This window comes from Anas platyrhynchos, chromosome 7, assembly GCF_047663525.1.
Source record: "Anas platyrhynchos isolate ZD024472 breed Pekin duck chromosome 7, IASCAAS_PekinDuck_T2T, whole genome shotgun sequence".
In the NCBI taxonomy this organism is placed as follows: domain Eukaryota; kingdom Metazoa; phylum Chordata; class Aves; order Anseriformes; family Anatidae; genus Anas; species Anas platyrhynchos.
This window is the reverse complement of record NC_092593.1, coordinates 16,736,609-16,764,259: the sequence shown is the minus strand read 5'-3', so window position 1 is coordinate 16,764,259 and position 27,651 is coordinate 16,736,609. Positions and strand designations below refer to the sequence as shown.

The following is a 27,651-nucleotide window of genomic DNA, read 5'->3' as shown; positions in this document are numbered from 1 at the left end:
TTTATGTTTGATGCAACCTAATTCATTCCCCTTCTGAGGGAATTAGAGACCTTTTTGTGCTACCTTTAATTCAGGGGCTGTGGAAATGGCCCAAAAAGGCGGAACAACAGTGAGATGAGAAGAGCTTTTTGTATGGGCTGGTGCTGTCATAGCTGTGTGTTTTGAGAAACCAAAGCAGCCCTGCAGATCTGCTTTGCTGCTCCACATCAGGGAGCCTCAGCTGGAGGCTGCTCATGGCCTTTACATGCTTTAGTCCCTTCCCCCTGCGTCTGGAGGCTGATCCATGCCGTGCTGGCAAGCAAACTGCTCCTCTTTCCTGCTCTCCTGGGAGAACCTCTGTGTAGGTGTGCGTCAGGTATGGGCTTGCAGGGCTTCTTGGTAGCAGCTGAGGTTTTTATTGCCTTTTGCTTGCAAGGATTAAGATTTGCAATGCCAGGGTTCATTGGGGAGTGACTTACCTTTCGCGTTGGGTTAATTGCCGTTCCACGGCAGAGTCCGTCTGGCTTGGTCCGGTGGTTACGGGAAGGAAAGGTCCCAGCTCTGCCTGATCATGTTTCTTCAGGTTGAGTAACGCGGTGGGGCGTGTGTGAAAGAGCTGCAAGAATTGGCCAAGGTGCCCGTGTTGGCAGGATTGCTGTAGTACCAACCTGCTGCTTGGAGGTGGCTGGAAACCGGACTGGGTACCGGCGGGTGGGAGGGGTGGTGGTGGTGCACAGAACCCTCCTGACATCCTGCATGGAGGCTTCTGAGGCTGGAGCATGCACATTTTTCTTCTATTGAAGAAACTTCACGTGGCCACCTGAATCATTAAGGACACCCAGGAATTCCCCATTTGAAAAGACAAAAAAGTGTGTGGGAGTTGCAGCAAATCAGGCTTTGATGAACTGGATTATCGGGTACCCTCACAATGTGTTAAGGACTGCCCCAATAACTGAACTACTTCTTGGGTGCTGGCTTTTGTTCCACTGAGAATCATTTCAAGTCACTACCTCATCTTTTTACTGCTTCTACAACAGTTTTGTTTTGGTTTGGTTTGTTTTTTTTTGGGGGGAAGGGGCATTAAAAGCAGTCAAAATGTTTTGACTTCTGTGGAATAAACAGTTAGAGGAGAAACTCTGATGACTGCACAAAAGGACTTCAAAAGATGAACCTGGAGTTCAGGTGCTTATTAATAAAAGATTATTATTTTAAAAAATAATAAAAGAAATGCTTTGCATCATTATACATTTAAAGTAAGTACAAAATCAGTTCATATACACTGTTGCACTTTAACCACAGTATTGATTCCACAGTTCACTGTATCTGTGGGAGGAAACAGATCTTATAAATAAGTTATGTACTAGATCTTAGTTCCGTTTGGAAAAACAAAGGGAGGCTTTTTCCCGGTGAGCTAAACGCTCCTGGCGCATCCTCCTGTTTCCAGAGGCTTCTTGCCTGCTGGGTCACTGCACGTTTCTGCTCCCGTCGCTGTCCTGGTGCTCCCCGCCCGGGGAGGCCGTTTTGTCGGCCTCGCTGTCCGTGTTGTTGTTGAGGATGTCGTCGCAATCCATTTGTGCCATCAGGTTGAAGCGCTCGGCCACGCAGTGGGCGGTGAGGCGAGCCTCGGGGTCGTGGTCCCAGCACTCGGTGATGGTGTCGCACAGAAAACGCATCCCCTGCGGGTGGAAGGGCTGAAATTAAGGGCTGAAGGCAGGAGGGAGAGAAGCTAAAAGCTCAGTAAAGCAGTGTTTTAATGGGCTTTTGACAGCTTCCTGCGGAAATACTTTTTTTTTTTTTTCTGCTAAGCTTAAGCACAGGAGGAAAAAGCGTTGGAAATCTGTGGCAAGTGCCAATATTTGTACTGGTACTGGCACTGCTTGGGTCGCAGGAGCATCCTCTGCTGACATGGGGTCTGGTCCCAAGCATTTTTCACCCTGCCAGGAAATCCTCCCTGAAAGCTGGAGTGCAATCACTGCGGGGCTTAACCAGGGCCCCAAGGGACTTACGCCCTCCATCTGCTCTCAGTGTTGGCCAAGCACCCGAAAACCAGGAGGGCGAGGGGAGGTGCAGGTGGTGACCCGCAAAGCTGGGCGGAGGGGATGGGCAGGGGCAGCTTGAAGGCAAGTTTGGAATTAAAAGTTCAGAATTAAACTTCCTCAAACTGACTTCTTGTTTCGGCGGCTTCCTCAGAGGGCCAGCCATGCCAAATACTCCTCGTAGCGTGCAGCTGAACTTTTTTCTCACCACAAAACAGCGTCTTACGTGGGGCTGGGGGCTTTTCTGCGTGCTTCAGAACACGTTCAGTTCCTTTTGGCTGCAGTGGTTACAACCCCTGGTAATGTGTGTTTTTTTTTTTGTTTTTTTTTTTTTACCTCCATTGGTGTAGTGATGTGAAGAGTCCCACTATTTTTAATTAAACAGCAGTGTTCTGCTGGTATTTCCCCTTTTTTAGCCAGTAGTGCAGCTGCACCAGGAGCTGTGCTGCACCTCCCTTTGACTGTGTGACTCCTATCATGTGCTGTTGCTTTTCTCATTATTGTCAACCGAGGCTGCACCACAGTGGAAAAATCATTATTCTAAATAAAGCGTCATGTTTTTCAGTGGCTTTGTGCATTTCTTAATTTGCAATTAAGAGAACAACGAAGAAAATCACATGAAGATGAAAGAAAAACCGCGGGTCTCCCAGCAGTGTGCCGCAAGTGGCATCTGTCCTGCACCTTCCTCTGAACCCGCTGCTCTGTGCCAAGGTTTGTTGTACTAAATGTTGTACTAAATCTTCCCTAATGGACCCAGATTAGAGGGAGCGGGCTCGTGCACTAAAACTGACAGATGGTGCATTTCAGTGCACCTGACATCATTCATTTGCTAGCCTAATTGGGAGGATTTGAAGATAATTGATTAACATGCGAAAATGAGCTAGTTTAGCTGAAGCTTAAAAACAAGCCTTTCCTCAGCTAGAAGATGGCACTGTTAGATTGCTCAGTCACCAGCTCTCCCTGTGCTTGCTTTACCCTGGAATCAGGACATTTATTTGCAGCTTGCCTCATAATGTGGTGATGCTCTTTTGACTGCTGCATTTTGTACTGCTCGCAAAGCGGGCTTAGTTTGGGTTTGGTGCTTGATACCCTGGGTTTCTGAGGGATGCTGCTTGCTCTGTCTGGCTATAGTTAGTTTTACAAGCGTATTTTTAGCAGCAATATTGACTTAAGCTCCCAGTGCTCCTTCCTGCCCTGCACCAGCCCTTCAGCAGTGACAGTACAGCAGGCTGTTCAGCTGCCTCGTGACCCAGCCCTGGGAATTTACCTGGCCTAAATAATCACTCTTTTTAATGGCAAAATGAAGTAGAAGCATGGGTGTTTACAAATTGTCTGGGATACTTCAGGGATAACTTTCTTTAATGGGCTTTGTTGTGCAGCCTTGCAAGCTGTTGTGCGGCATGCTGGGCGAGTCAGCTCTCGGGGAAATTAGTGCTGTGACCCCAATGTCAGCTGAAAATCCTAACCCATGGCTGGCAGTCACTTGAGGGAGCCCTATGCTGACATGCAGAAGCAGCCTTTGGAGCAATGTAACAAACTGGTTTTCTTTGATGGGACGATCTGCGGGTGCCTCCCCTGCAGATGAGCTCCTCGTCTCCCCAGTGTTGGTGTCACCTTGGAGGCAGCAGCGGGGGCTGGAGGCACGGAGCGGCATGAACTGGTGGAACTGGTGGACTTCTGCTGTTTCCCAGCAGATGGTGCTGCCCTGTGCTGCATCCTGGGGAGGCTGGTTGGGAAAGGCTGGGAGTCTTTCTTAAAGCCGGGCTTGTAGGGAGATGTTTATTAGACCAGTTAATATTAGTCAGAGGCAAACTTTCAGGAACACAACGTGGCTTTTCTGTTCCTCTTCCCCAGTGGCTATTAGGTGGTCTAATAAAAGTCACTGACTTATAAACCTCGCTCTGTTTACGTGCTAGACCGACCCAACTACAGCGGCATTATTTCTCGGAGGTAATTGCAGTCAGCCCTTCTCCAGCTCCGCAAACAGCACAGTTATGGTTAGGCTCTATCAGAGTGTGATTTTTGACAACCCAAGCCTCTGTATGTTTTTCTTGTGGTTTCAGAGTTTATCAGAGACCCTGGGAGGTGAATGTTTGAGATGAATACTCAAAGGCTTCAAACATGCAGCACTGCTGATTTAAGGTCGCGTATTTTTACTACTTCAAGGGGAAAGGCTGGGTGAACTTCAGCTGTGAACTTGCTGACTGATAAACTCACCGATGGTCCAACAGAAACCACGGATTCATTTGATGCTGGCTGCAGCTTTGGTCAGCCAGGGACCTTGGGGCTTTGGACAAACACCTTTTTGAGAGAGATGTAGGGAACACGCGGCCTTATAAAATCATGAAACTGTATCTTTCCTCTCAAAAATCTGGCTTTGTGTGCTGTGCAGCCAGTGGAAGCAGTGTGCTTTAGGGGTAGATGGTGCAAAACGATCTGCAATGATCAATGACCGAGCGCTGTGGGGCTTTGTGAGCCAGCAGTCCCAACGCTTCAGCTTGTTTTGCAGATGAGCCGAAATGTTGATGAGTTTATGGTGTTTTTCTATAAGACGTGAAATTTAGGAAGTGCTGATTTGGCCAAGATTTGAAAATGGTGCTCAGCGTGCCTGTTACCCCTCGTGTCCTCAACGCAGGGAAAGAGAGTACCGGGTGTGGGGAAGAGGACACCGTGTCAGGGCCAGGAGGGGGCCGTGTGGGAGCAATATTTCTGGAGCTGCTTGTTCTGGGTGTGTTTGTGGATGGCTTTAACAGCTTATCTCGTTATTGCTGAAGTGTGTGTTTTCCTGTGCTAAAATGCTGTGCTCTCAGACCCTCTGAGGGCAGAGGCCTGGATGCACCTTCCTCCCCGCCCTGCCTGCTGTGGGAAGGCTTGATGAGAGGGATGGCATGTTCCCTGAGCCACGGGTTTCTGGATGCAGTGGCAATGGCAGAACTGGAGCAGACTCACAGGAGTGACTGTTTCAGGAGACTTGTGCTGAAGTGCTCTGTTTTGCTGCACTACAGCATCCACGGGATAGCTGAATGCCATCACTTGGTGTTCCTAGTTCCTGATTGTGGCCATTTATTCACCAATTAATGTTTCTCTACCCCTTGTTGATGGTTTGAAGTGGGTCTAGGGGGCTTATCTGAGCTCAGGCAGCCGTGCTGATTTGACTGCAGCTTTACTGATTTTCAGGCTGGGTCAGTGAGGTGGGGCAAGGTGGGTTGCTCCTGCCTTACCTGATGTACCAGCCAGCTGCTAGGGATCTCAGGCCGCCCTCTGCCGTGCAGCACGATGTCTCTCATGGTGTCCACGCAGGGCTGCTCCTGGACTTTTGACCCAAAAGGCAGCTCGTAATTCTTTACCTCTGCAAGGAAGTGACAGCAGTGTAATAGCACGGTTTTTGCACACTGACTGCCTTACTTTGGTGTGGCCTACTGGATGGGAATAAATGTGTTTTTATCAGTCTGCAGAAACCTATCTGGAAACAATCTAGGATTTGAACACACAGGTATAGTGCCAGGCTTTAAAGGTGGTTTTCAGACAGGTTGGTCGATCTGCCTGGCCACTTTTCTGAACGTAGGAGTACTGCAAAGGACTTGGTCTTCCTTTGGGTAAAGCGTGTTTTCAGCAGGTAAGATGTGTCATGGGGGTGAAAGACAGGAGAGGCAACCCCTGTTGGGCTCCTGTTGGGCTGTGGGCAGAGGTTGGGCAAGAGGAGAAATGGCCCCTGCAGAAGAGCAGCCCCAGGTCATGGCAGACCACTGAGGAGCCCTGCACTGCAGAGGTGAGAGGCCACCCTTTGTCTTTTTCCAACCCCAATAGCTTTAATTAGCTTTAATTTTCTGGCCACTCACCAGCACCATGTGGGCCAAGCAAAGATGCTCAGTTGCTTACATTGCTGCAGCTGCACAATGCAGCTGCACAGGGGGTGTGTTTATACTCTAAAGACAGCAGCTGTAGCCTGATTTGGGGGCTTTCTGATCCCCCAAGTGAAATTTTGGGTTCTGGATTTGCATTTGCTGAATTTACCCCCCTTGTTCCCATTCTCTTTGCTTTGTAACACTTCATTACCAGGAGATGCTGGGCCCTGGGACAACCACCCCCTCGTCCTGAAGACCTGAGTTGGAGACCTCCCTGAGCCGTCCACCCCTGCTAAGCCTTTCTGCAGCTGCAGCCGGAGGTGTTGGGGTCCCCTCTGCTGCTCTTTGACCACGGTGCCATCCCCTTTGAGCCACAACACATGCAGTGAGTGCCTGGGCAAATGCCAGCCCTTGGTGGTCATCAAAGCTGGTGGCAGATCCCACCTGAAACCACATCCTGTGCCTACAGCCCTGCGTCAAGGTGGAGCAGTGTCACCAGCAGGGTCATGGGGGCTAGGATGGTCGCTGTATGTGTGGGAAGGGGGCTACGATGTACAAGACAAGCCTACCTCCCACCACTTCACATCTGGAGGCCATCTCCCACAGAACGAGGGCCATGGAGTAGACGTCCATCTGCTTGAAGGACTCCAGGTCTTCCAGGTTCACCCTGGACTCCAGCACCTCAGGAGCCATGTACCTGGCGGTGCCCACCTGCCCGCAAAGAAGAGAAGGGTTAGCAGGGGCAGGGGAGCACGCGGGTGAGGTCTCCTGGTGTGGATGGACTGGTGTAGAGACCCCTGCTCTGCCTCCACCTGCCTGCTGTGGCTGTGGGGCTGCCCTCGCTGTGGGCTCTGGAGGTGAGGGCTCCCTTAATGGACCCGAAAGCAGCACCTGGCAGAGCTGCCCTGTGCAATGGGGCTCATCCCATAGGTTTAAGCTTTGACGACCCCCGTCTGTAAAGGCCACATCTCCCACCCGGTGCTATGTGTCTGATGGCATGTGTGGCTTGCAACGGGGGTGCCGAGGGGTCGTACTCGCCTGCCCGCTGTTGGCAAAGTCATCTACTGTCAGGGAAGGGTCGAGGCGTATGGCGATGCCGAAGTCGCAGAGCACGCACTCCTGCTCGTTCTTCACGAGGACGTTGGTGCTTTTGATGTCCCGGTGGGCGATGGGGATTTTCGGCCGGCCGCAGGCGGTGTAGTCGCTGTGGAGGTGGGCCACCCCGTTGACCAGCGACCCCGCCATCTTCTGCAGGTCCATCCAGCTGAGGACGTGGCTGGACAGGTAGTCCTTGAGGTTGCCCCGGCTGTGGTAGGCCGTGATGAGCCAGTACTCCCTGCGGGGCCCCGAGCCCCGGTCCTCGGCTGTGAGGAACTGCAGGACGCTGTCATGCTTGAGGCTGGCGTCTGTGAAGATCTGGCTCTCGTTCTTCCAGGAGGAGTACTCCTCACAGGGGAAGATCTTCACCGCCACCGTCTCGTACTGCCCCGAGCTGCTGTGGTTCAGCTTGGCCCTCCACACCTCGGCGAACTGCCCTTTGCCCACCATCTCGTCCAGCTCGATGGGCAGCAGCTCGGTGTTGTGGTTCAGGCTGTTGGCGCAGGTTGGGCTCAAGCCGGCAGGGCCATCGTCCATCATCACGGACAGCTTCTCGTCCCGCTCCGCCGCCCTGCCCGGCTCCGGCAGCGCCGGGGGCTGCCCCTGCTTCCCACCCCACGCCTTGGCCCTCTTGCGGCGCTTCTGCGTGCGGCAGAGGTAGAAGATGACGGTGATCATCACCGCCACCAGCAGCGGCGGCAGGAGGCTGATGGCGGCCACCGGGATGACCTCCTTGCTCTGCAGCATGGAGTAGCCTGCGGGGAGGGAAGCGGAGAGGAAGGCGCTGCCGTGAGGGGCCCGCGACATCTTGTTTTGATCGCGGGTAGGAGGAAAATATGTGGAGCGGTTAATAAGGCGCAGCCGTTCGCGGGGCGGTAATGCAGGCTGCACACAAATCCCATCTGAGCAAAGGGTAAGAACCCAGATGTATGCAATTATTGCGAGGGCTGTTCATTTTAGGTCTCGAATTCAGGGCTGTTTGTCAAGCAAGGGCCCGGGAGGCCGGCCTGCGCTCAATGGGCTGGGGGCGCCGGACCCCGCTGCAGCCACGGCCTCTCTGTGCCGGGGCAGAAATAATGGTGGTAAAGCTGAAGCAAGGCTTGAACATACCAAATATCTGAAATTGTTAGGTTTTTAGGTTTTTTTTCTGGAGCCCTTCTGTGCACGGAGGGTGAGGAGGGATGCCAGAGGGGAGGACAGGATGGCATGGAGGACCACGAGCGATGCTGCCGTGAATGAGCATTGCTTAAGTGCTGTCTGTGTGGTGTTTATCATCACGTTGCAGCACTGGCACCCATCGACCGACCCTGGGCACGCTCGCTTTTGTTTTATGTCTTCTAAGCCCCTGTCTGCCTTCAGCTCATTGGAGTGTGGGGGGAAAAACCCTAACCCTCGCGCAACGTGTAATTGTCTGATGCTTTGATGTTCGCAATTCCTGGAATAAACATGCTGACTTCAGTAGAGATATTCAAGTAAAATCTTACTCAGAGGTTTTTCTGCCAAGTATAATAACCCAGGGGAAGAGGGATAAGAATCATTCCATAAGCAAAACTCTTGCTGCTTGACCTCAGTGTGTGCAGATCATAATTCAGGTTCTGGAAAAACAGAGCGTTTCGCTATTTTACTTGGCAAATTTCAAAAAACGTGCTGCAGCTAATTTCTGCAAGGCTGTGAAAGCGTTTCTAAAATAGGCATCAGGTTCAAACCACAAGATCAACCTAAACTGATATAAATCAATAACTAACTGAGGAATATGTTTATTTTGGAAAGCGCGAGGCCTGGATATCACCTACTGCTTTAATGGCTTTTCCCGATGCTTAAGATCCCATCTCTGAAACGCTGAAGAAAGAGGAGATATTTTTAAGGGCGTCGCGTGCATGAGTCCCAAAAGCAGTGAGTTACCACAGCTTCAGCAAATTCCTTCGTGAGGATGCCCCTTCCCAACACAAACCCCTTGTGATGAGGGGGCTGCAGCACGGCTCCCACCCCTGCCACCAAGAGCAGAGGCAGCGGCTCTGCTTTCTCTGCAAAATACCCTGGGTCTCAGCCCACGCATTGCCCAGCTCTGGGTTTCAGCGTTTTACGTGCTGGTTGGCAAAAGGAGGCTGTTTGTGAAAGTCCTGGCTGGGGGCGGCATTTCCAATGAGCCAGTTGTCATTTTGGTGTGAAATTATATATCCCAGCATCAGCTCTGGGATTTGACTATCTCTCTTTAGAAGTGTGTGTACCTGTTATGTTTGGCTCAGCGAGCAGCAAAGGACTGCCAAATTTAGCATCATTTACTTTCATTAAAAGTGGCTTGTTTGTTCTGAGAATTTGCATTTTATATGCTTTTTTTTCCCCCCTCTAGCATTGTGGGAGAAGCTGTGCTGCTGGATCGTAGGTTATACTTAGTATCATTTTCAGCATCTCATGAATTATGGAAAATTAGAGGGGATTTGCTTTGCCTCTATTATGGGTCAGATGCCTGATGGGCGCTTGGATAGACCTGGTCCAGTTGGAGATCTGGAGGTCTGGACAAGGCTCCAGAGGCTGACGATCTAGCTGGTAGCTTTTCCAAAGCACACCTCCCTCCAGAGGAACAGACACGAGCTGCCTCTTTGTTTTCCCTAGCGTGGATTTAAAGCTGCTTTAGGGCCTGCAGCTGTGTGCAGGGAGAATGCTGCTGCAGAAGCCCCAGGAGAGGTGGGGAAGGTGATGCCCAGCACCACCGCCTGCTGAGCCCCATCTCCCCGGCACCACCACGCTGCTGGGCAGCAGTCTGGTGCAGGATCTGAGCTGGTGTGATTTTCTCAAAGCTTTTAGACTGACTCACTCCGAGTTACATCAGCTCTTGGGTTCCCTGGCTGATTTGCCTCATGTCAAAGGGCGCAGCCTACTGAAGGACACGGTGCATTTTCCATCTGGTGTTCTCAGGAGGAATTTCTTGGAGGGATGGCTGAGCCACTGGCAAACTGCTGGGCTCAGTGAGGGGGTACAAACTTTACCTACCTCACATAGAAGTTCAAAGAAGACATTGCATCTGCTACCCCATTTCTTGGAAATGCAAAGGCCCAACACATGGCTTATTTATCGTTAGCTTTGAGTGCTCCTACCCACTTTACATAACACTAGCAAAGCTACTCACCGTTGGTGTGGTTTTCAAATATAAGCTTGTCATTGCACTCCTGCTCGTCCACGCAGCCACAGATGTAGATGATCCCCTCCTCGCTGGGCTGGTGGGTCATGATGCAGCGCGAGGTGTTGTAGTTCGGGACCATGAGGTTTTCTATGGGACGGTGTGGGTTGTGGCAGAGCGTGCTGATCCTGATGCTGTCGTTGTCCTGTCTCCTGCGGGTGCCAAATGAACCGACAAAGCGTTAGCCTAGTGGTGCAGCCTTCAGAGAGCAGGCAGCACAGGGTTTCCAGCCCAACATCACCCGAGCATCAGTTTTAAATTGTGTATTGAATGACCTGTTTGTGGTGACTCTGGTATAATTCTTATTATATGTGCCTGTGGGGGGCTTTGTTAAATCTCTTTATCTCTTCCAAATGGTGGAAGAGAAATTTGTAATGCATGCCAAGAGTAGGATCTGAGCCAGGGACTCTGTTGTTTCCTGTAGATAATTCACAAGTTAATAGGTGTTGGATCAGGTAGTGCCAGCCCTAAGGCTCAGTGCCCTGCGTGGGATCTGGGGCAAAATCCCTCCTTTCCCAGCGCCAGCAGCCAGGCCAGGTGCGGGTGGAATTATTCCCTCCACGTTGCTGCTGCACGGTCCAAAGGAAACCTCCAAAGCAAGGACAGCCTTTTCCCAACTAGCGCATTATTCTGCTGCAATCCCTGCCTCGGCAGGGCTCCAAACCCCCACCACCTGTGCAGGAGAGGCAGGGGACACAGTGACTGTGATGCCTGCCCTTGAGCAATGGCTTGGCTGTGTGCTCCCCTCAGCGAACATGTGTTGGCGGAGCTGGTTGGCCCCATATCATCGATGAATTCCTGGGCTAAATGCTGGTTTTCAAGCACTGTCCTTAGGTGACCACTTATGCCCACCTGCAGTAGTAGGGCCATCGGGTAGCTGGTGGGGACTATAATTTAGCAGCTCCAAAGGTCAGAACTTTTATAGAAATAACGTGATGATGATACGGCTCCTGGGCACGTAGGAACTGTAGGGCTGTGTCTGTTTCTAAGCTGTGGAAAGCTGCCACATGTATAGGGAAATGTATAACATGTATATTCCTGCTCATTTGCTGCAGATCCCCCATTCTCCCTGTCACTGCATTGGCTTAATGAGAGGGTCCAACCCAACTGTGTCCTGGCGCACGGGAGCCCCTTATTTCAGAGCACGGTGAAGCCATCCTTGCTGGTTAGCAGCCCAGAAAAGCCATCAGGGAAGTGCTTTGCTGTGAGGTCTCCTACGCTCCCCATGCCCCGAGTGGGTTTTGGCAGTGGGGCAGCACACGGGGCAGGCAGCTCGCTTCGGGTGTGAGGGTCGTGGGGATGCGTGCCTCTGACGGCCAAGATGGGGTAAGGTACAGAGCACATGTTATTTTTAATAATGTTGTATTGGGCCTGTGGTATTTGGCCTCTGCATTAGTTTATGGGGAGATAAGCCCAAGCTAGAATCACACTTGTGAAACTCCCACCACAGATCCAGAAAAATGCAGATCACCATCCAAACCCCAGGCGTGAGCTCATCTCCACCCCTCGGTTAAGGTCATGGAGACCACCAGCAGCCATCACCATGGGCAGCACAGACAACGGGGTGACGGAGAGAAGAGCCAGCTGGGCAGGGAAGGAGCATGTTCAAACTGCACGGCTCTTTGGGCACCTTGAGGCCAGTCCTGTTGGCAGCCTGGGGGACAATTTTCCCCCAACAGCCGAGTATATTCCCTCCAGAGCTTTTGGTGGCAGCCGTGAGGAGCTGGAGCCAGGAGGTGGGATGAGCTGCCATGGAGAGCTGGAGCAGAGCTAACCCAGGTGGTCTGCATGGTGAGCAAGGGGTGGCAGCTGCACTGCGCCCAGCAGACCTTCACCTAAGGAGGATCATTGGGTACTCCTCTAGAGCCAGTGTGTAATTAAGGGCTAATGAGGAGCTAAAAGCAGCTGCCAAGGCAGAACACCAGGGTGTGACCCTTGTTTCTGGAGAAAAATGGAGGAACGGAGAGATTTCACAATGCCTTGCAGGTCAGCTGGGAAACTGGAAATAAAACTGAAGAACCCAGATTTGTCATCCTTGTCCCACTGAAGTGAGTGAAACAACATTTGCCTTAGTGCTTCTGGCATTTTCTTGGGAAGCCCAGGTAATTTGAAAGACATTAGCTCATCTATGCAGGGTTTAAGGTCTGCTCCCCATCTGTGTGCAGGGGTAGTTGGGGCAGAGTGTCAGATTTTTCTAGTTTTGGGGGTGGGGGTGGTAAGGGGCACATTTTGTTTGTTTGTTTGGGTTTCTCGCTGGTCTTGTGTTTTTGTTATTTTTTTTCAGTCCATAATGCAACAATTACGTTGAGGCAAAACCCTGTTGAAAGTGGGGCAGTCCAGTGATCACACTAATTAGCAGGTTGAGATAAAGCCCAGTGATATGTGCTTAGCTGGCTCTCACTCTGGCAGCCAAATTAAAAGGGACAGAGAAGAAAATCACTTTGGGTAGACCCAAAATGGACTTTTGTTTTAGTTTTGCTCATGGGGACCAAAAAGCTGTGGGAGGCGCTCATCCGGGTGTACGTTTGACCCAAATGCTGGATCGTGTTTCCTTTCCAGGCATTTCCAGGAAAAGCAAAAAAGGGTTTTCCCTGGGGATGATACCAGCAGCTTGGTACCAGCTCCAATTCCCAATTCGCTGGATGGGGACAGATCTTCGGATGCAGATGAGGATTTGCAGCCCCAAACCGGGCTTTTCCCAGCCTGATGCAGGAGGACATCACGGCTTCTGGGGTCAGGTCTGCCCAACAGGCTCAGCCTGCAAAGCTCAATTCAGGTTTGCGTGTGTGCAGAGGTCCTGACTGCAGCAGCACTGCATCAGGCATTTATACGCGTAATTTATTTAGAAAATAAACTAGTACTAATTATAGGAAACACCAAATCACATTGCAGTTGTGATTACAACAGAGTCAACGGGGGAGAAATAGAAAGCCCTGAATGATTTTGATGCCCAACAGCTCAAGCATGAGCATCCCCATGAGCACATTCCCACAACCCCTTTTTCCCCACATCCCCCTGTTCCCTGGGGCTGCAGCTCACCATATGGCCACGCAGATCTCGTAGGGGTCCTCGCAGTAGGAGTTGAGGTTGCAGTTGCTGTAGCACACCTCCTGCTCGCAGGCCGGCGGCGTGGAGTCGCACCACTTGCACAGGTTGGTCTTCAGGCTGCGGCGGGCACCGGCACACCAGGCTGCGGGGCACAGAGGACAGCATCCAGCTGGTTTCAGCAATTCACACGTTGTTGGGGAAGCTGCCCAAAATGACTATTTCTACGTGGATTTGTAGCTTTTGTTTTGCCCAGCTGCTCAGTCCAACGTGCTCTAGCTGGTGGCAAAGCTCACAGCGAGCAGATGCTGCTCTGTTGGCCCCGCGGTGGCAGCTCCCACCGGACGGGAGCAAGTTATCTCTATTTTTATAGGAACTATTCTCAGTTAAGGAATAAATCCCAGCTAAATTTAAACTTCCTGTTAAGGCTGCTAAATGTCTTTTTTTTTTTTTTTCCCACTAAAAAAAGAAAAATGAAGCCACTAAATGGCTTATGTAGAAGTACACACTAATAAACATTTAGTCTAAGAAATACACGCAGGAGCGCACAGGTGGGAACCTGAACTACAGCAGCTCTTTTTCAGAGGTGTGGGCTACCTGTACTCCTCATGGAGAATTTTTATTGCATGCAGAGAAGGATTGCATGGGAAGTTTTAACCACAAACAGGGCTTAAAAATAGTCATTTCTATAGAAAGTCTGCCCAGCTTTAGGTTGCTGCTTCATAAATCTTGTTGGTCCAGGGGAAAAAAGTATTTTCCATCTGGATTTGTCCAGAAAGACAACTTCTGGTGCCCAGTCATTGTATGCAGAGATGGAGCCCAGCACCTCTGCTCTCTGCAGGGCTTCCTTCATGCAGTGCCCCAGGAAAAATGGGCTGCTCCCCACTGGCCTTGCTGCTGGGGTTTATTTTGGACTACCAAGGCGTGAAGGTTTGGTGGCATAATTGGGGATGGCTGTGGCTAAATCCATGCCCGCTGGTGAGTCCCTTCCTCCTCTGCCTGCAATGCCCTTATTGCTTGATGCCCATTCAGGTTTTGCTATTCATTTATTCACACCCATGGGGCTGTCATTTACCCGTTAACACCCCATGTGAGGCTTTGTTGGAGGGCTCAGGGTGTGAGCACAATGCCTGGCATGCGGTGAGGATCCGGGTTTGCGATCACCTGCACTGCAAGGAGCAAGGGCTGATGAAAGAGTTAAATGTGGAAACGAGAGCCAGAAATACAGCAGTAACTGGACAAAATTCTTCGGAGACAAATTGTTCTAAACGAGCTCAGCCTGCGATGCTGTTATCTGCTCTGCAAGAAAGGTCAGAGCAGGAATATCTTTTCTTTTTTTTTTTTTTTTTTCCCCCTCCTTATTCTCCTCAACAGAAGTGCACAAAGCCCACTGTGAGTTTCCTCAGAACTTCGTGTCCTTGAACCACGAGCTCGTAGGTACAATTTAGCTGCCACATCACTCGTCTTGGCCCTGATTAGACCCAGATGAACACTTTCAATATTAATACGTGGATGATTTAATAAAGCTGCACGAGCAGTAAAAGTAACAATACGCTTCCATAAAGGGGTTCCAGATGTTGCCAAGGCAAATGCTAAACATCAAAATATAAACTTCAAAAAAAAAAAAAAAAAGAGCTGGATAAGCAAAACTTGGAACAAACTATAAACTAATTAAATGTGGGTTGAGTTTTCCAAAAATAAATTGAAGCCATAAGGATGTGATGTGAGCCAATAAATAGTACAGTTAGTCAAAGTTATTGTGGAACAACGGTTGGAAAGACGGTTTGAAGTCACCGATGAGGTGGGCTCACAGTGAGTTTGGCTTCTTATCAATAGGAAGGCTTGTTCTCCTGTGCACGAGAACGGCATCAAATCTCCTGCTATCTATAACCAGGACCCTGGAGAGGCGACGGGGGGAATACAAGACAATTTTCAAGCAGGCATAAGAAGGGAAAAACTACACCAAAAGTGCCCGCGAGAGCTGCAGGGCTGATACCACCATCCAAGCATGTCAGGACGTCTTTCCTCCTGCCTGCTGCTGCCCACAGGGCATCCACGCGCTCCTGGAGGGCCAGTTGAAGCATGGATGCTGGGATGTGAGTGGTATTGGCGAGGAGCAAGCCTGAGTGTGAGGAGGTGGAAGCACGGCGTGTTCGTTACGGGGAAGGAGATGGCACTTTGTAGCCAAAGTGATGGCATGCTCAGGCAATTCGCTTCACAGCAGAGTGGAATGAGTGGTTTTCATTCTCAAATTGTGTCTGCTGAGCTGTTTTGTGGCAACCCAACAGCAGAGGGGTGTAAGCCAAGGCACTCGGTGCGAGATGCTGAGGCACACACTGTCCATCTTCTTCCTGAGGTAGAAGAGACCAAGGCTTCTGCCAGGCAGGACCTGCTCAGGTCTCCTCCTTATGCCCATTACGCTCCATCTTTCAGTACTAAATTGCACTTAAATTGCACTTAATATTCAAGGACAAAGAACAACTGATGGTTTTGGGTCATAAGCGCTTCACAGTGAGGTTGGCCTCCTCCTTTCTGCGTGTCTGCGTGCATCGGGGCACAGCTGGTGCTCAGCCAGCAGTTGCACAAGGTTTCCTAGTTGCACAAGGCTTTCTCACTGCTCCAGGAGCTCTCTGCATCCTCTTTCCCCAGCAGGTCAGCCCCGAGTCCCAGACTTTGTGCCGGGGGGAGACAAATCCCACTCTAACCAGTGGGATTTTGGAGCTCTGGCATCTCAGCTGGCACCACAGCTGGAGGGCTGGGCACAGAGGGTGCACCCAGTGGGAATGCCCACTGTTTTGGGGGTTCATATCAGGGCTGGGGTGGGGCAGGGACCCCTGGGCAGGTCGGCGGGTGCAGTTGGAGGTGTGGGTGCAGCACGGGATACCGGGCTCAGCCACGAGTCCTCCATCCACTCCCAGCTCAGGACGAGGCTTTTTGCCGGGCCGTCGTCCACAGCTAATGACATGACTGCATAATAACAGAGCCGCTCATAAAATTATTATGAGAACAAACAAATTCCTTCCCTATTATATACAGTACTTGTTTTCAAGATTAGAACAGCAGCGGGGCTGATGTGCTGTGGTTGCTCGCTGACCCACACGTGAGACCTCCAGGATCTGCCCCCATTACTTCCGAGCTGCCACGAGCAGGATGCAGCAGGGCAGTTCCTACATCCCTGATTTCCAGGGGATCCCTACAGGGCCAGATGTCCCTGTTGCAATTGTCTGGTGTGATCTGCCTAGCAGGGACCCTGGGTTTCCTCGTTTGGGGAGCCCAAATTGAGCGGAGAGAACTCAACACCCCTCTCTCTGCACATGAGGCTCTGCGGGGACAGCGGCAGCGCACACACTGGGCTCGGGGGAGCAGCTCTGCCCTCAGGTCTGTGGTCCTGCACAGTCCCACAGAACAAATACTGTACTTGGCAGCGGACGTGTGGAGCGAGGAGCGAGCCAGTAACGTTTCCTGGTGAATAAAAAGGGGCTGATTTTGATTGCATTAGACATCAGTGCTTCCCCGTGCCAAAAAGACACACAGTATACATTTCTGGTTTATTTGGACCTTCTTCAAACAGGCTGGTAACTGACTTATTCTACCACTTATTTTTTTCTTTGTAAAAATAACCCCTTAAATTAAGTGTTTAGCAAATAATGCTTAGTCCTATTACAAAGTAAATTGGGTATGGACTGTACCAGCTGACCTCTCAAATCTCTTTCAGATGCTTGAATTACATCATGATCAAACTTCTCCCCAGGGACAGACGAGCTCTGCCGATTATTGTCTGTCCTTCTGCTGGGGCAGTCTCTGGTGTTGCTGGGGTACCTTTTGTGAACCAGCTATGTGTTGGCACAGCGACCTCGTATTGTTTTGGGATGCTGGGTCACTTCATGGCGAGGTACCTGGAGCCAGTGAGGAGAGGTTTCTCTTCAATTTTGGTCAGCCAGTGTCTTGCCTGTGGGTGAGGACAGGGCGAGCGGTTCTCCATCTGCTCGTGGAGTTGCTCATCTCCTCTGGCCACCTCCACATCCATCTTGTTCCTGCCCAAGGCACCGAGCTGGGCAGGGCACGTTCCCTGCGGGGGACCTCGAGCTCCCTGCCCCAGACCCCGTTCTCCACCCCTGGGGCTGCTGGAGCTGGGTTTGGGGCCGGCCAGGAGGGCTGCGCGGGCGATCGTCGCCCATATTGTGCTCTCGCTCGTGTTTAAAAACAACAACAGCTCAACTGACTCATAGATCCTACGGCCTCTGAGTCATTTCTTATTTCTGGATTTCACTGCTCTGCCCTTTGCAATGAGGGGAGTTGCATGCACACTCACACACACACACATCAAGTTCACATTTGTTTTTCCCCTATAAAAACAAAACGATTTCCATACCATTAATGAAACAGAAATGACTTGCCTTCGCATACCCTGGCTTTTATTTTCCATTGTATAAACTGTGCAGATGAAATAACGATGGCTGTAAAGTAAACCTTCTCTCTCTCTTTTTTCTTTCTTTTTTTTTTTTTTTTTTCCTTTCCCTTTCCAGGCAGCCTCTTTTCGAAATAGCAAAGGGAGTCACTTACAGACTTGGCCCCAGCGCTGCGCCTGCTGGGATTAACCCCTGCGTCCCCAGCTCTGCTCTCTTTGCTGCGAAACCACCGCAGGGCAGAGGCAACGCCAGCCCCGGCACCTTGCAGGGTGATGTCCAGGGTGCAAAGGTGGCAGCAGGCAGGAGGCAGAGCAGGGCACAGAACGGGCAGGGAAGCTCGGGGAAGGCAGAGGAGACCAGTGCTGACACCTTGGCCAAATGTCCCCTCTTCTCCACACCACCCTGCGGCCACAGCCTGCACTATCCAACCACCAAATCCCACTCTTGCTGCTTACAGGGCTGTTACACCCTTTACAAAGCACCCTGAGGACAATCAGTGGGGGCAGTGCTGCTGCTTACAGGGGCAGCAGATGCAGCTGGAGCTGGGCATGCAAGCACGTGCTTGGAAGAGCAGGACGGGTGAGCAGCACGGGGATGCCTCCTGAGCATTGCCTGCAGTCTGTGCGTCCCCAAGGCTCCCAAGCCCAGCACAGCCCCTTTTCCTGCTCGTACAGCTCGTGGCCCCCAGCACCAGGTCAGGCCTTTTGCCAAAAGCCAGCAGCCGGGCGGGCTGGTGACACAGCTGAGATACCGTTACTCTTCCCGGACTGGGCGATGTGTTTTATATTATTTCTCTTGGATTTATTAAGCATTATGTAACCAGCTAACCGATCCCGCATGCTACAAAATCGCTGCTGATTTCATGTCAGTGGAAAGTAAACAAAAAGCGTTCTGAAGTGGCGGGGCTGAAATTCATTTCCACGTTCAAAGCAACCCGTGGAGGATTTTCCCCATCTCCTCACCACCAGTTTGCATCCTGGCTCTGCTGCAACCCATCAGAAAAGAGTTATGGAAGGTTTGCATGTTGCACACAACAGGGTGTTATAAACAAATCCTCTCTGGTCACTCTCTGCACGAAGTGATTAAGATAAAGGTTATTTCAGTTAATTATTTTTAAGCATCTTTGTGGATTTTCTGATACTCCTTGAAATGGGTTGTGCTGGCGTGTTGTTTGTCTTTCAGCTGGGCGATTCCTTTGAATATGAAAATCACTCACCAAAGAAGGTTTAGCATTAAAGTTTTAAAAAGAAACAAACAAATGAAGTCCTCAGGTCCTGGAGCTCAGCAGGACCCCATCCAAAGTGGCAGGGAGGACACTCTGCATCGCTCAGCTTTGGAAGGATTAGAAGCAGCAGGTGAGGCAATAACGATGCCTCCAAAAGCATCAGGTGAGGCAAAAACATTGCTGGTACTGGCAAGTATCTGCATGGAGCTCTTCCAGGGGCTCTTCTTGCTGCTGTTAGAGACCACAGACATCGTCCCTGCCACTAAAGCCAGTTTGCATGCAGAGAAGTGGAATGGGTAAAATGGGTCTGTGCTTTTTTTTTTCTCCTCTGTGTTTTTGAAACATTAAACAATGCCCAAAAATATATATATTTTTTGTATTTCTGCACTTAACCATCAGTAAGTCGATGGCTGGGGGATGGCCCCATTGCTTGCTATTTGCACCATTTGTCAGTAACCTCACACACCACCTGCTTCACCCAGCCCCACGTGGCCACCACGACTGCGTGCAGCCTTGCACGGTCCCACAAGGAGGACAAAGCTGTCCTAAAACCAGGAGGCAGCCCCAAGCTGGGGCTTGTTCCCTGTCCTGGGGCTCACTTATATGGGACCCAGGGGAGGGCTGAGGAGCCGCACAGGATGATAACTACGCTGTTTTGCTTGCCCCCTAAATGCTGAGTGAGTGCTGGCTGTTGCTGTGTAATTACAGTCACTACCTCCAGAGCTGCTACCATGCCAAGCAGCCCTGCCTTGGCAGACAAAAACAACTGTGAGCAGGTCCAGCAATAACGGTACTTATCCCATTAAGCACTTGGTTAATTGCCAGGCTGAGAAAGGGAATGGTGAGGAGATGGGGGAACCCAGCTTTCGGACAAGCAGCAAGGCCCTCCTGTGCCTGAGGGTGCCACTGGCACCTCACTGGGCACTGAAGCCCCTTCTCACCCACCAGAGGCAGGTCAGGACAAGAAGGTGCCTCTCCGGGGCAGGTGGAAGCAGATTTTTCAGGACAAGAAGGTGCCTCCCGGCACAGCCTGGCCACGCAGGGCTGGTTTGGGCTCATCATGTTGCCAGACACTGCAGAGGCCACTGAGGACACAAGAGCATTTGCTTGGGAGCCGGGTGGCGGAAGGTAAGAGCCAACCAACTGCATGACGTTGTTGTCATCACTTTTGTTGTTCTTGTTTCTCCCGGGCCATCAACAGCATAGCTTGCCTGCTTTATTTAACTGCAGCTTCTGCACCCCTCCCTCAGGAAGATGGAGCAAAGAGTCCCTGCTCTACACAGAAAAAGCAGCAGCGACAAAGCCGACAGCAAAATAAATCTGTGAGTCTGTTGCAGACATTGCTTGGCCTTTGACTATGGCTATCCAAGAAAAAGCACAGCTTTTTTTTTTTTTTTCTTTTTTTTTTTCTTTTTTTTTTACAATTATCATCATATTATGCCTTAAAATTTAGTTCTGTGTATGTTTTACAGGCTCTGCAGGAACCTGGATCTCCATGAGCAGATCAAAGCCCAATTTAAAGATATCATCCAAATAGGTAAATGTGTCAGAAACATTATCTGGGTCACATTTGGGCGACAGGGTTCACTCTGTTTTAAGTGCAAATGGTTTGCTGATGGTTTAGCTGAACTTCCTGAGGAGTGTTTGAAATTCCTGGCACACGTTCGATTTGCCATCTGTTAGGAGGACTTTGATGAGCCCACAAAGAGACATTTGACCAGAGCTGCACTTCATATCTCGTGTGGGCTCCTGTGACTGACCAGTTTGCATTTTTTGTGTTTGCATTATTCTGATTCCCCGAGTGCTTGGAGGGAGCGGGGCGTGCAGGGGGCTGGGTGCTGAGCAGAGATGTGCTGCTCGTTCTCCGCCAGTGTGCTGTCATCATCTTGTTCCAGCACTGCCTGTTCTTTATGTCTGCTAATATTATAATGTATAGTCAAGTTGTGCCCTCATTTAGACCGGATCTGACAGTAATTAAGTAATTTGTACTGTCAGAGGGAACTTGAACTTGAGGGTAGCCTGGATACAGATGCTAAAATCTTCCTCGCTTTTCTGAAGGCATCTCCTCTTTAGCATGTAGGTACGTAAATTGGTCTGGTCTCCTCTTTCATCTCTTTCCTGAAGACTTAAAATAATCTCTTTTATGACAACAGTATTATAATCTCTTGAAAAACACTGTCCAATAAGGTTGATTGTAACCTGAATATTTTTCCGAAATAGAAGAGACCACTCACAACCTGGTCAGAGGGCAGGGGATGCGGTTTGGGCTGAACGCAAACTATTGAGGATTTTTGCAGGAGTGGGACCAGGGCTTTGCAGGAGAGCTGTTGATGAGGCCTGAGGTGCATTTTTCCTGCACGTGAAAGCAGTGGGAGCTCATGCATATATGCAGTGCCTCAGGAGAGAGCCAAGAGCAGTCAGAAAATGTATCAAACCAGGGTGACTGTGTGCTGTGGGGTGAGCCCAGCCCCCCCAAAATTCTCTGTGCCTCTGGTGGGAATGTCTGCCACCATTTTCTACCAGCACCACCAAGTGCCTTTTGACATATTAAAGACACGACAGGAACTGGGCTCCCGAGGGATCCATTGGTCTGATTTCTGTGGATGCCCATACCCTGGGTATATGTGGAGCAGAATGATTCATTCGGCTGCTCGTTGCTTAGGGCTCTGTGTCACTTCCCACTGTAGGGCGAGGGGTCTTGTCTGCTATCGTGGACTGGCTGGGGCTAATTTTGGGATAGATCTAGCATGGAAAAAAATAGTTTATGCAGCAAGGCAGCAGCTGATTAAGCCTCTTCCACTTTGGATGCTCCCAGGCAGTGAGAGTTACCCAGTGACATCAGGCAGATGTCCCACGTCGTGTCCCAGCTGCTCCAAGCAGCGATCCATTGCATCAGACCCTTGTCAAAGGGGACACGGGGGTTGGCTCTGCATGGGCACAGGAAAGCCATCTGGTTTGGGATGGCTGAAGCTGAGGGGACCAATGCTCAGTGTTTGCATTTTTACTTGTAGGAAAAAGCCCCACAGGACTGTAATAACCAGCAGGCCAGGAACTTCAGCAAATACCTCTGGGCTTCCCAGAAGAAGAGGTGTAAGAAAAGATTCTTGTTCCCAAAAGGAGTTTTGGAACCGTGGAGTTAAAGGGACCACCTCCATCCCCACCGTGGCAAGGTGAAAGGCACAGCAGCAGGGCCAGCATGTCCAGCATGACGCTGCTCCAACCACTTTGGGGGTCCTGGCCAAGGTGTGGGTCAAGCTGGGGCTCTGCAGAGTGGCTCCCACAGCTCTCCTCTGCAGCTCCTTTCTGCTGATAGCTGCAAATTGCACACCGGAAATGTCAAAAAGGTTGGTGTGTTTTTTTTCTTTTTCCTTTTAAATCTTGAATCCAGCTGTAAATAATCCCATCTAATGAAGGGTAAGACTTGGGTTAAGATATATTCCCAGAGCTTCTCGAGCCCGTGTGGGCAGTAGCCCTGTGTTCAGTGCAGATGGAAGGTTGCAGGGCACAGCTGGATGAATTAATTGCCCCACAGATGAGATGCATTTGCTGTGGTATAAATCAGCTGTCGCTTGTCAGGCATGTTCCCGGCTTATCAATGGGAAGCAAAACATTGCGGCGTAGCAGCTCCATGAAAGGCCATGTCCTGGAGCGGCACAATTGGTGGGAGCACGGGCTGCAGAGGGGATTACAAGATAAGCAGGCTCTCCCACTTCTCCTAAAAGCTTGACAGCTACCAGCAGCTGGCAGGAGAATTCCAGCCCTACATGGGCTGTAATAAGAAGACGAACCAACTGGAGAACAAGAAATACGACTCTGATGGACCTTACAGAGCCCTTCTGGAAGCAGGATCGCAGTGGTCTTCTCCGAATCCAGGGATGTGCATGTGGGACGAGGCAGCTTGCAGCCACCCCTTCGTTTCCCCTGAAGGTCCCTAAGGAAATGCTATCCCACAGCTGGGGGCCAGCATTGAGGAGATGTCGCTCCACCCTCCAGGGCTGATAAGGTAGGCAGCTGGCCATGGTGTTACCTTGTGTGCCAACAGAGCCTCTTCCCACCTGAGGCTTCCACTTGGCATAGAGCATTAAGTGCGAGATGTGGAAAGAGCAAAGTGTGGGGGAGCTGCTGGTTTCATCGCTTTGGTGGGGCTCTTGGTGGTTCTTTTGTTTTTTTTTCATAGTGAGATCAGATGTGGCACTTCCCTAAAAACATGGCAATCCACGGGAGAGTTCATTAGTTTGTGGCAAGTTGCAGCACTGAGGAAGCTGGCGGAAAGCAAATGTTATTGCAAAGAGTTATCACTAAGGGGAGAGGAAAACATGTCCCAAGGAAATAAACTCGATGGAGCAAAAAGTGGAACAATATAAAGCTATGGAGGACAGGCAACAGAGTTGAATACTTCCTCAGAGTGAAAGCCCCCAGTCATCTGTTTTTAATGCCAATGATTGCTCTCTGCCTATTCAGTGAATACGTGGGACACATCTGTTCAGGACTCCGCCTCTAATAGGACAGCAAATATCATGACTGCAGCTGGCTGAACTTTTTTTTTACCACCATTATACAAAAATGTCTTTGTGCTCATCATCCAATATTGATAACAGCACCAAGAGCAAAAATCAGTTTTGCATTTTTTTTAAAGAGTGTGTTTTAATTCCAAGTGCCATGGGATTATATCTCAGAAAGGACTTTCCCCTGAAAACAAATAAACAGACAAGCAAAAAAAAAAATAATACACACTAAAATGTAGATTTGAGCAGCTCTAATGACGACCAGCCTGCCTCAAGTCTGAGAAAAGTTTAAGAAGCAAGGAGAAAGGAGATGCCCACTTTCCTAAGTTTGATACAGCTGTACACTGCCAACTTTCTTGGCCTTGAGTCTCCATCCAACTTGTACCAGCAACCGAAAAAGCAGCATCAGGCTTGGAGAAGTGTTAAAGTGGATGAATCACGTTCTTGCTGAGTCTCATGCCAGTTAAAACATTGCAGAGGACTTTGGTTTGGGATTGTCAGGGTTTTCCTTGTGCTTTCCCCTTTATTTACTGGAAAATATATTGCTAGCAAGTCAAAGCAGAACACAGTGCTTCTTGAGAAGGACTGGTGTAGCCAGACCTGCCACTGAGGTGGGCAGCGCCCATGTTTACACACTGCATGGCCTGGGAGAAGAGCCTTGGGCCACAAAGACCCTCTCTGCATATGAATGAATCTGCTTGTGAGGCAGCAGGTGACTTCTTCTCCTTTCCCTTATCTTCTCACCCAGGTTTCTGCCTCTGAGTTATTGTGTGTTGCTGTTGGGGTGTAATCCTGGTAGGTCTCCTGCCTGAGGACCAGGCTGGTCTTTTGGTGGCAGTGCAGCCCCTAGTTTTAGCACTGGTGATCTTAGAAATAAGAGACCAACTTCTTCAACAAGCTGCTTGAGGAGCATGGGATAGGTCAGAGAATTCTCGGGCAGATCAAAAGGCAGAGATGTTTTTCTGACAGCCCTGGGGCTCCCTGTCATGATTTATGAATTATATATGCTCCATGTCTTTAACCAAAGAGACTCAGAGGGAGAACATGGGTTGTTTATTCAAGCAGGAATGAGTGTGTGGCTTCAGAGAGCCACCATCCACCAAGAAGTACCATCTCCACATCTGCAGAGCCATTGCAGTGCAGAAGTGTTCATCCAGAAGTGTTCATCCATCACTGTGCTCCTCACCACAGATCTGAGGTACGACCGCAGGTCCTGAGCGAACGTACTTGCTGAAATTCCTGGGCAGATGTTCTCCTCGGAGCTCTAGCATATCCCACGAGGCACAGCTCTCCTTTGGCGAGTGCTACGTGCCTTGGCAGGCTTTGAGTTTCATGTCCTCCTTTGGAGGCTGGATGCCCAAAGGCGAGCTGCTGGGTTCCTTGAGCTGTCGTCACAGTGGTGACGAGGGAGGCTTTCCAGATTCTGATGCAAAACAGGACAGGAAAACTCCTAATTATGAGGCCAGAGTGTTTCTGTGTGCTCAGTACAGTAATCTCCGTATCCAGTCTGTGACTTCTGGATGGGTCGTAGTCCATCTAGCAGATAGTCTTGCAGTCACTGAAGGCTTTGAGCAACAAAACCCCACCACATCCTGAGTCTGAGTAATTACCTGCTGGAACAACTTTGCTGTTTTGTGATCTAACACAAAAGCACCCGGTTTCAGCTTCCAGCATGTAAATCTTGCTTTTCCTTTGTCCGACAGAAGAGGAAACCCTCTGCCAGAAAGCATCTCTCTGGGAATTTTTTGTGAGCGATGACTACCTCACCTCTGAGCTCCCTCCTGCAACAACTAAAGGCACTGAAAGCTTTCAGTCCCTACTGTAGGACAGGTTTTCCCATCCTGAACGATCTTTGTATTATTTTGTTGCAGGTCCCTCTGCTAGGTAAATCCAGAGCCACTTGCTGGAGGTGACTGGGGGAGTCAGGGAAATCCAGCAGCTGAAATTTCAGTGGTCAGGCTATAGCCCTTTTTTCCACCACGTATGGACCAAAGCGGTTGGAGACGCTGCTTGATGACCGCTCAACCCTGCTGGTGATTGAAAGGATAGAGACAGGCAGCACAGAGCCCACCTTGTCTCAGCCATCCTGGTGTGACCCCTTAGAGAGAACAACAAGGTCCCTGAGGACACCCAGCTGGTGCTGAGGGAGCAATTCTGGGGTAGCTAGGACACCATCACAGCCATTTTCTCTGCAGTAATTCCTAAATCTGTGCTAGGACGAGTGACTTTGCTGCTGTCACCAACCCACCGCTGCCACCAACCCACCGCTGCCACTCTTTGCGGAGAGGCTGAATGACTGGTGGGATTTGTTGCGTGAAGAACAACCAAATGTGCATTTTCTGCCATTTTGGGAAACTTGCTGTTTCCTCTTCTCTTAATGCCAATGCAAAGTGGGCCCCCCAGGCACTTCTATTGTCTCAGAGTCACTGTAGGGTTGATACTAACACTATATGTGATGGATGGGAGGTAACCCCAGTAAACATTTATCACGGTTGAGCTGAATCAGAGAGCGAGAGAGTGCGCCTTGGCTTATTTTTTTTCCCCGTACTGAGACAAATGTTGTCATCGTATCATTCACGTAACCTTTCAGATGAACTTAGTAATCATGATATGTTTTGGTTTGGCTTCTTTCAGATTAAAACCCTGCCTTTCAGAAAAAGGAAACCATAAGTTAAATAACTCCAAAATTAGGTATTTCTGAAGGATAATTAGTGGTCTTCTTTCTTACCAAAAACAACCCAAGACTGTGCTTTAAATAATGCGTTGTAGTAATTCCTTCAGTGCTGTTCCAAATGTGATTAATTTAGCAGGATGTTATCAGTACAGCATCCTACATTTCAACCCATACTTTAGGGTATTATCTACAGTAATGACTACTACATATTTCTGCAACTCTTTGGAAAGTCAGCCTCAGCTTATGTTGTAAATCCCCCCATCTGGGTCTCCCTGCTTCTGCAGGCTCACCAAGGATCGTATTTAATACATGCAAATTACTGACTGACCCTATTCCTTGATTCCCTATTTCAGTAGATAGGGGGACCCGTGGAAAGTGGATGTAGATACAGATCCCTGCCCCCAGTTATTTCAATTGCATGCAAATATACGGGCACTATAATCCTAGCACTTCATTGCTTTGACCAAAAAGCTATTTTATTTGCATCAAAAGTTCTGTAGTGAGGAGAACGGGTCTGTGTTCGTAAAAGAGCTCACTGCAAAAAGTGCCATTGTCCGTGCAAATACATAAATACATACTATATAGGGATATATGTGTGTATACACATACATCGGCATTGTATATACAGAAAGACACACACACATACTTAGGAGATGTGTATATAACACTCACTTATATACAAATCTATTCCCTGTTATGAAACAATCATCGAGATATAAACAAGAGAATTTAAGCCATGGATGGGCACATTTTCAAGTGCTGCTGGAGGGTTTTATCTACAGTCCTGAAGAAGTGCTATCAAAACCTAAACAGGGCACTTATTACAAAGAAGTCTTTACGTAAGTGCTGGAAAGGTTTGCCGAATAGCCAGATGTTGTTGCAGAGACAGTTCTCCTCCCCCTCTCCCCGCTTCTTTCTGACTTTAACAGTTCGATTAACTTTGCACATAAACTGGGGCTGATAAAGCTGCAAACTCCACTGCATCTGGACACCGTTGAAGCCAGATCATTCAACGGTGCACGTTAATCGCCTTTAATGTCCCTTGAGAAAGTAAAAACTTCCACCAAGTCGTGCTGACCTACGCATATACTCCTGCGCTGTAAACACTGACATCTGGGAGCTGCTCTCGGCGAGCACGCAGCGATCTCCACCAAGCCAAGCGCTCGCCCTTCGCTGTACGACAAACCCGCAGCTGATGCCATCGGAGCAGGGCTATGACCAGCTCGCTACAAAATTCCCCTTTATTTCCAACCCTCCAGCTAACTGGCGTCAGGGGACAAATCAAAGGTTTGCTATTTTTCTGGGGGAAGGAAAAATAAACGACTTCTTTGCGTACGCTGGTTAACGACGCCTAAGCAGAAACATTTCTCTACTCACAGAAGGACAGCAGCAGCAAGGAAAGCAGACCCGGTCTCCTCCAGCAACCCATTTTCTGGATCCCGCCAGCGACCAGGAGCCCGGCTTCACGGTGTTGACCCGTTCATCTTCCCGTGCTCTCCTGCCTCGCTGCTGTCAACTCGGCAGCCCCGAATTTGCGAGGCTGCTGGCTGGGCTGGCTGGGAAGGCGGACCCAGGCGCAGCAAACCCAGCTGTGCGTGGGGTCCGCCCAGGAACTGCAGCTCATGAAGAAACTCAGCCCCGTTCTCCTCATGAAATA

At 50.0% G+C, this 27,651-nt stretch overlaps 1 protein-coding gene and 1 long non-coding RNA gene across 2 annotated transcripts; one reads left to right on the top strand and one right to left on the bottom strand.

The window, feature by feature from the left end:
- Positions 1-4: 4 nt before the first annotated feature.
- Positions 5-27,651, bottom strand: LOC101801641 (TGF-beta receptor type-2-like). The gene is made up of 7 exons (XM_027462337.3): positions 27,372-27,651; positions 13,176-13,326; positions 10,086-10,288; positions 6,899-7,713; positions 6,430-6,571; positions 5,237-5,364; positions 5-1,655 (listed from the first exon to the last, which is right to left on the bottom strand). Exons 1-7 carry the CDS (start codon positions 27,421-27,423, stop codon positions 1,443-1,445), a joined length of 1,704 nt encoding a protein of 567 aa, XP_027318138.3. The 5' UTR covers positions 27,424-27,651; the 3' UTR covers positions 5-1,442.
- On the top strand, positions 19,310-27,239 carry LOC110352321 (uncharacterized). The gene is made up of 3 exons (XR_005267001.2): positions 19,310-20,137; positions 20,288-20,352; positions 21,827-27,239. It is a non-coding gene; the product is annotated as an uncharacterized lncRNA (long non-coding RNA).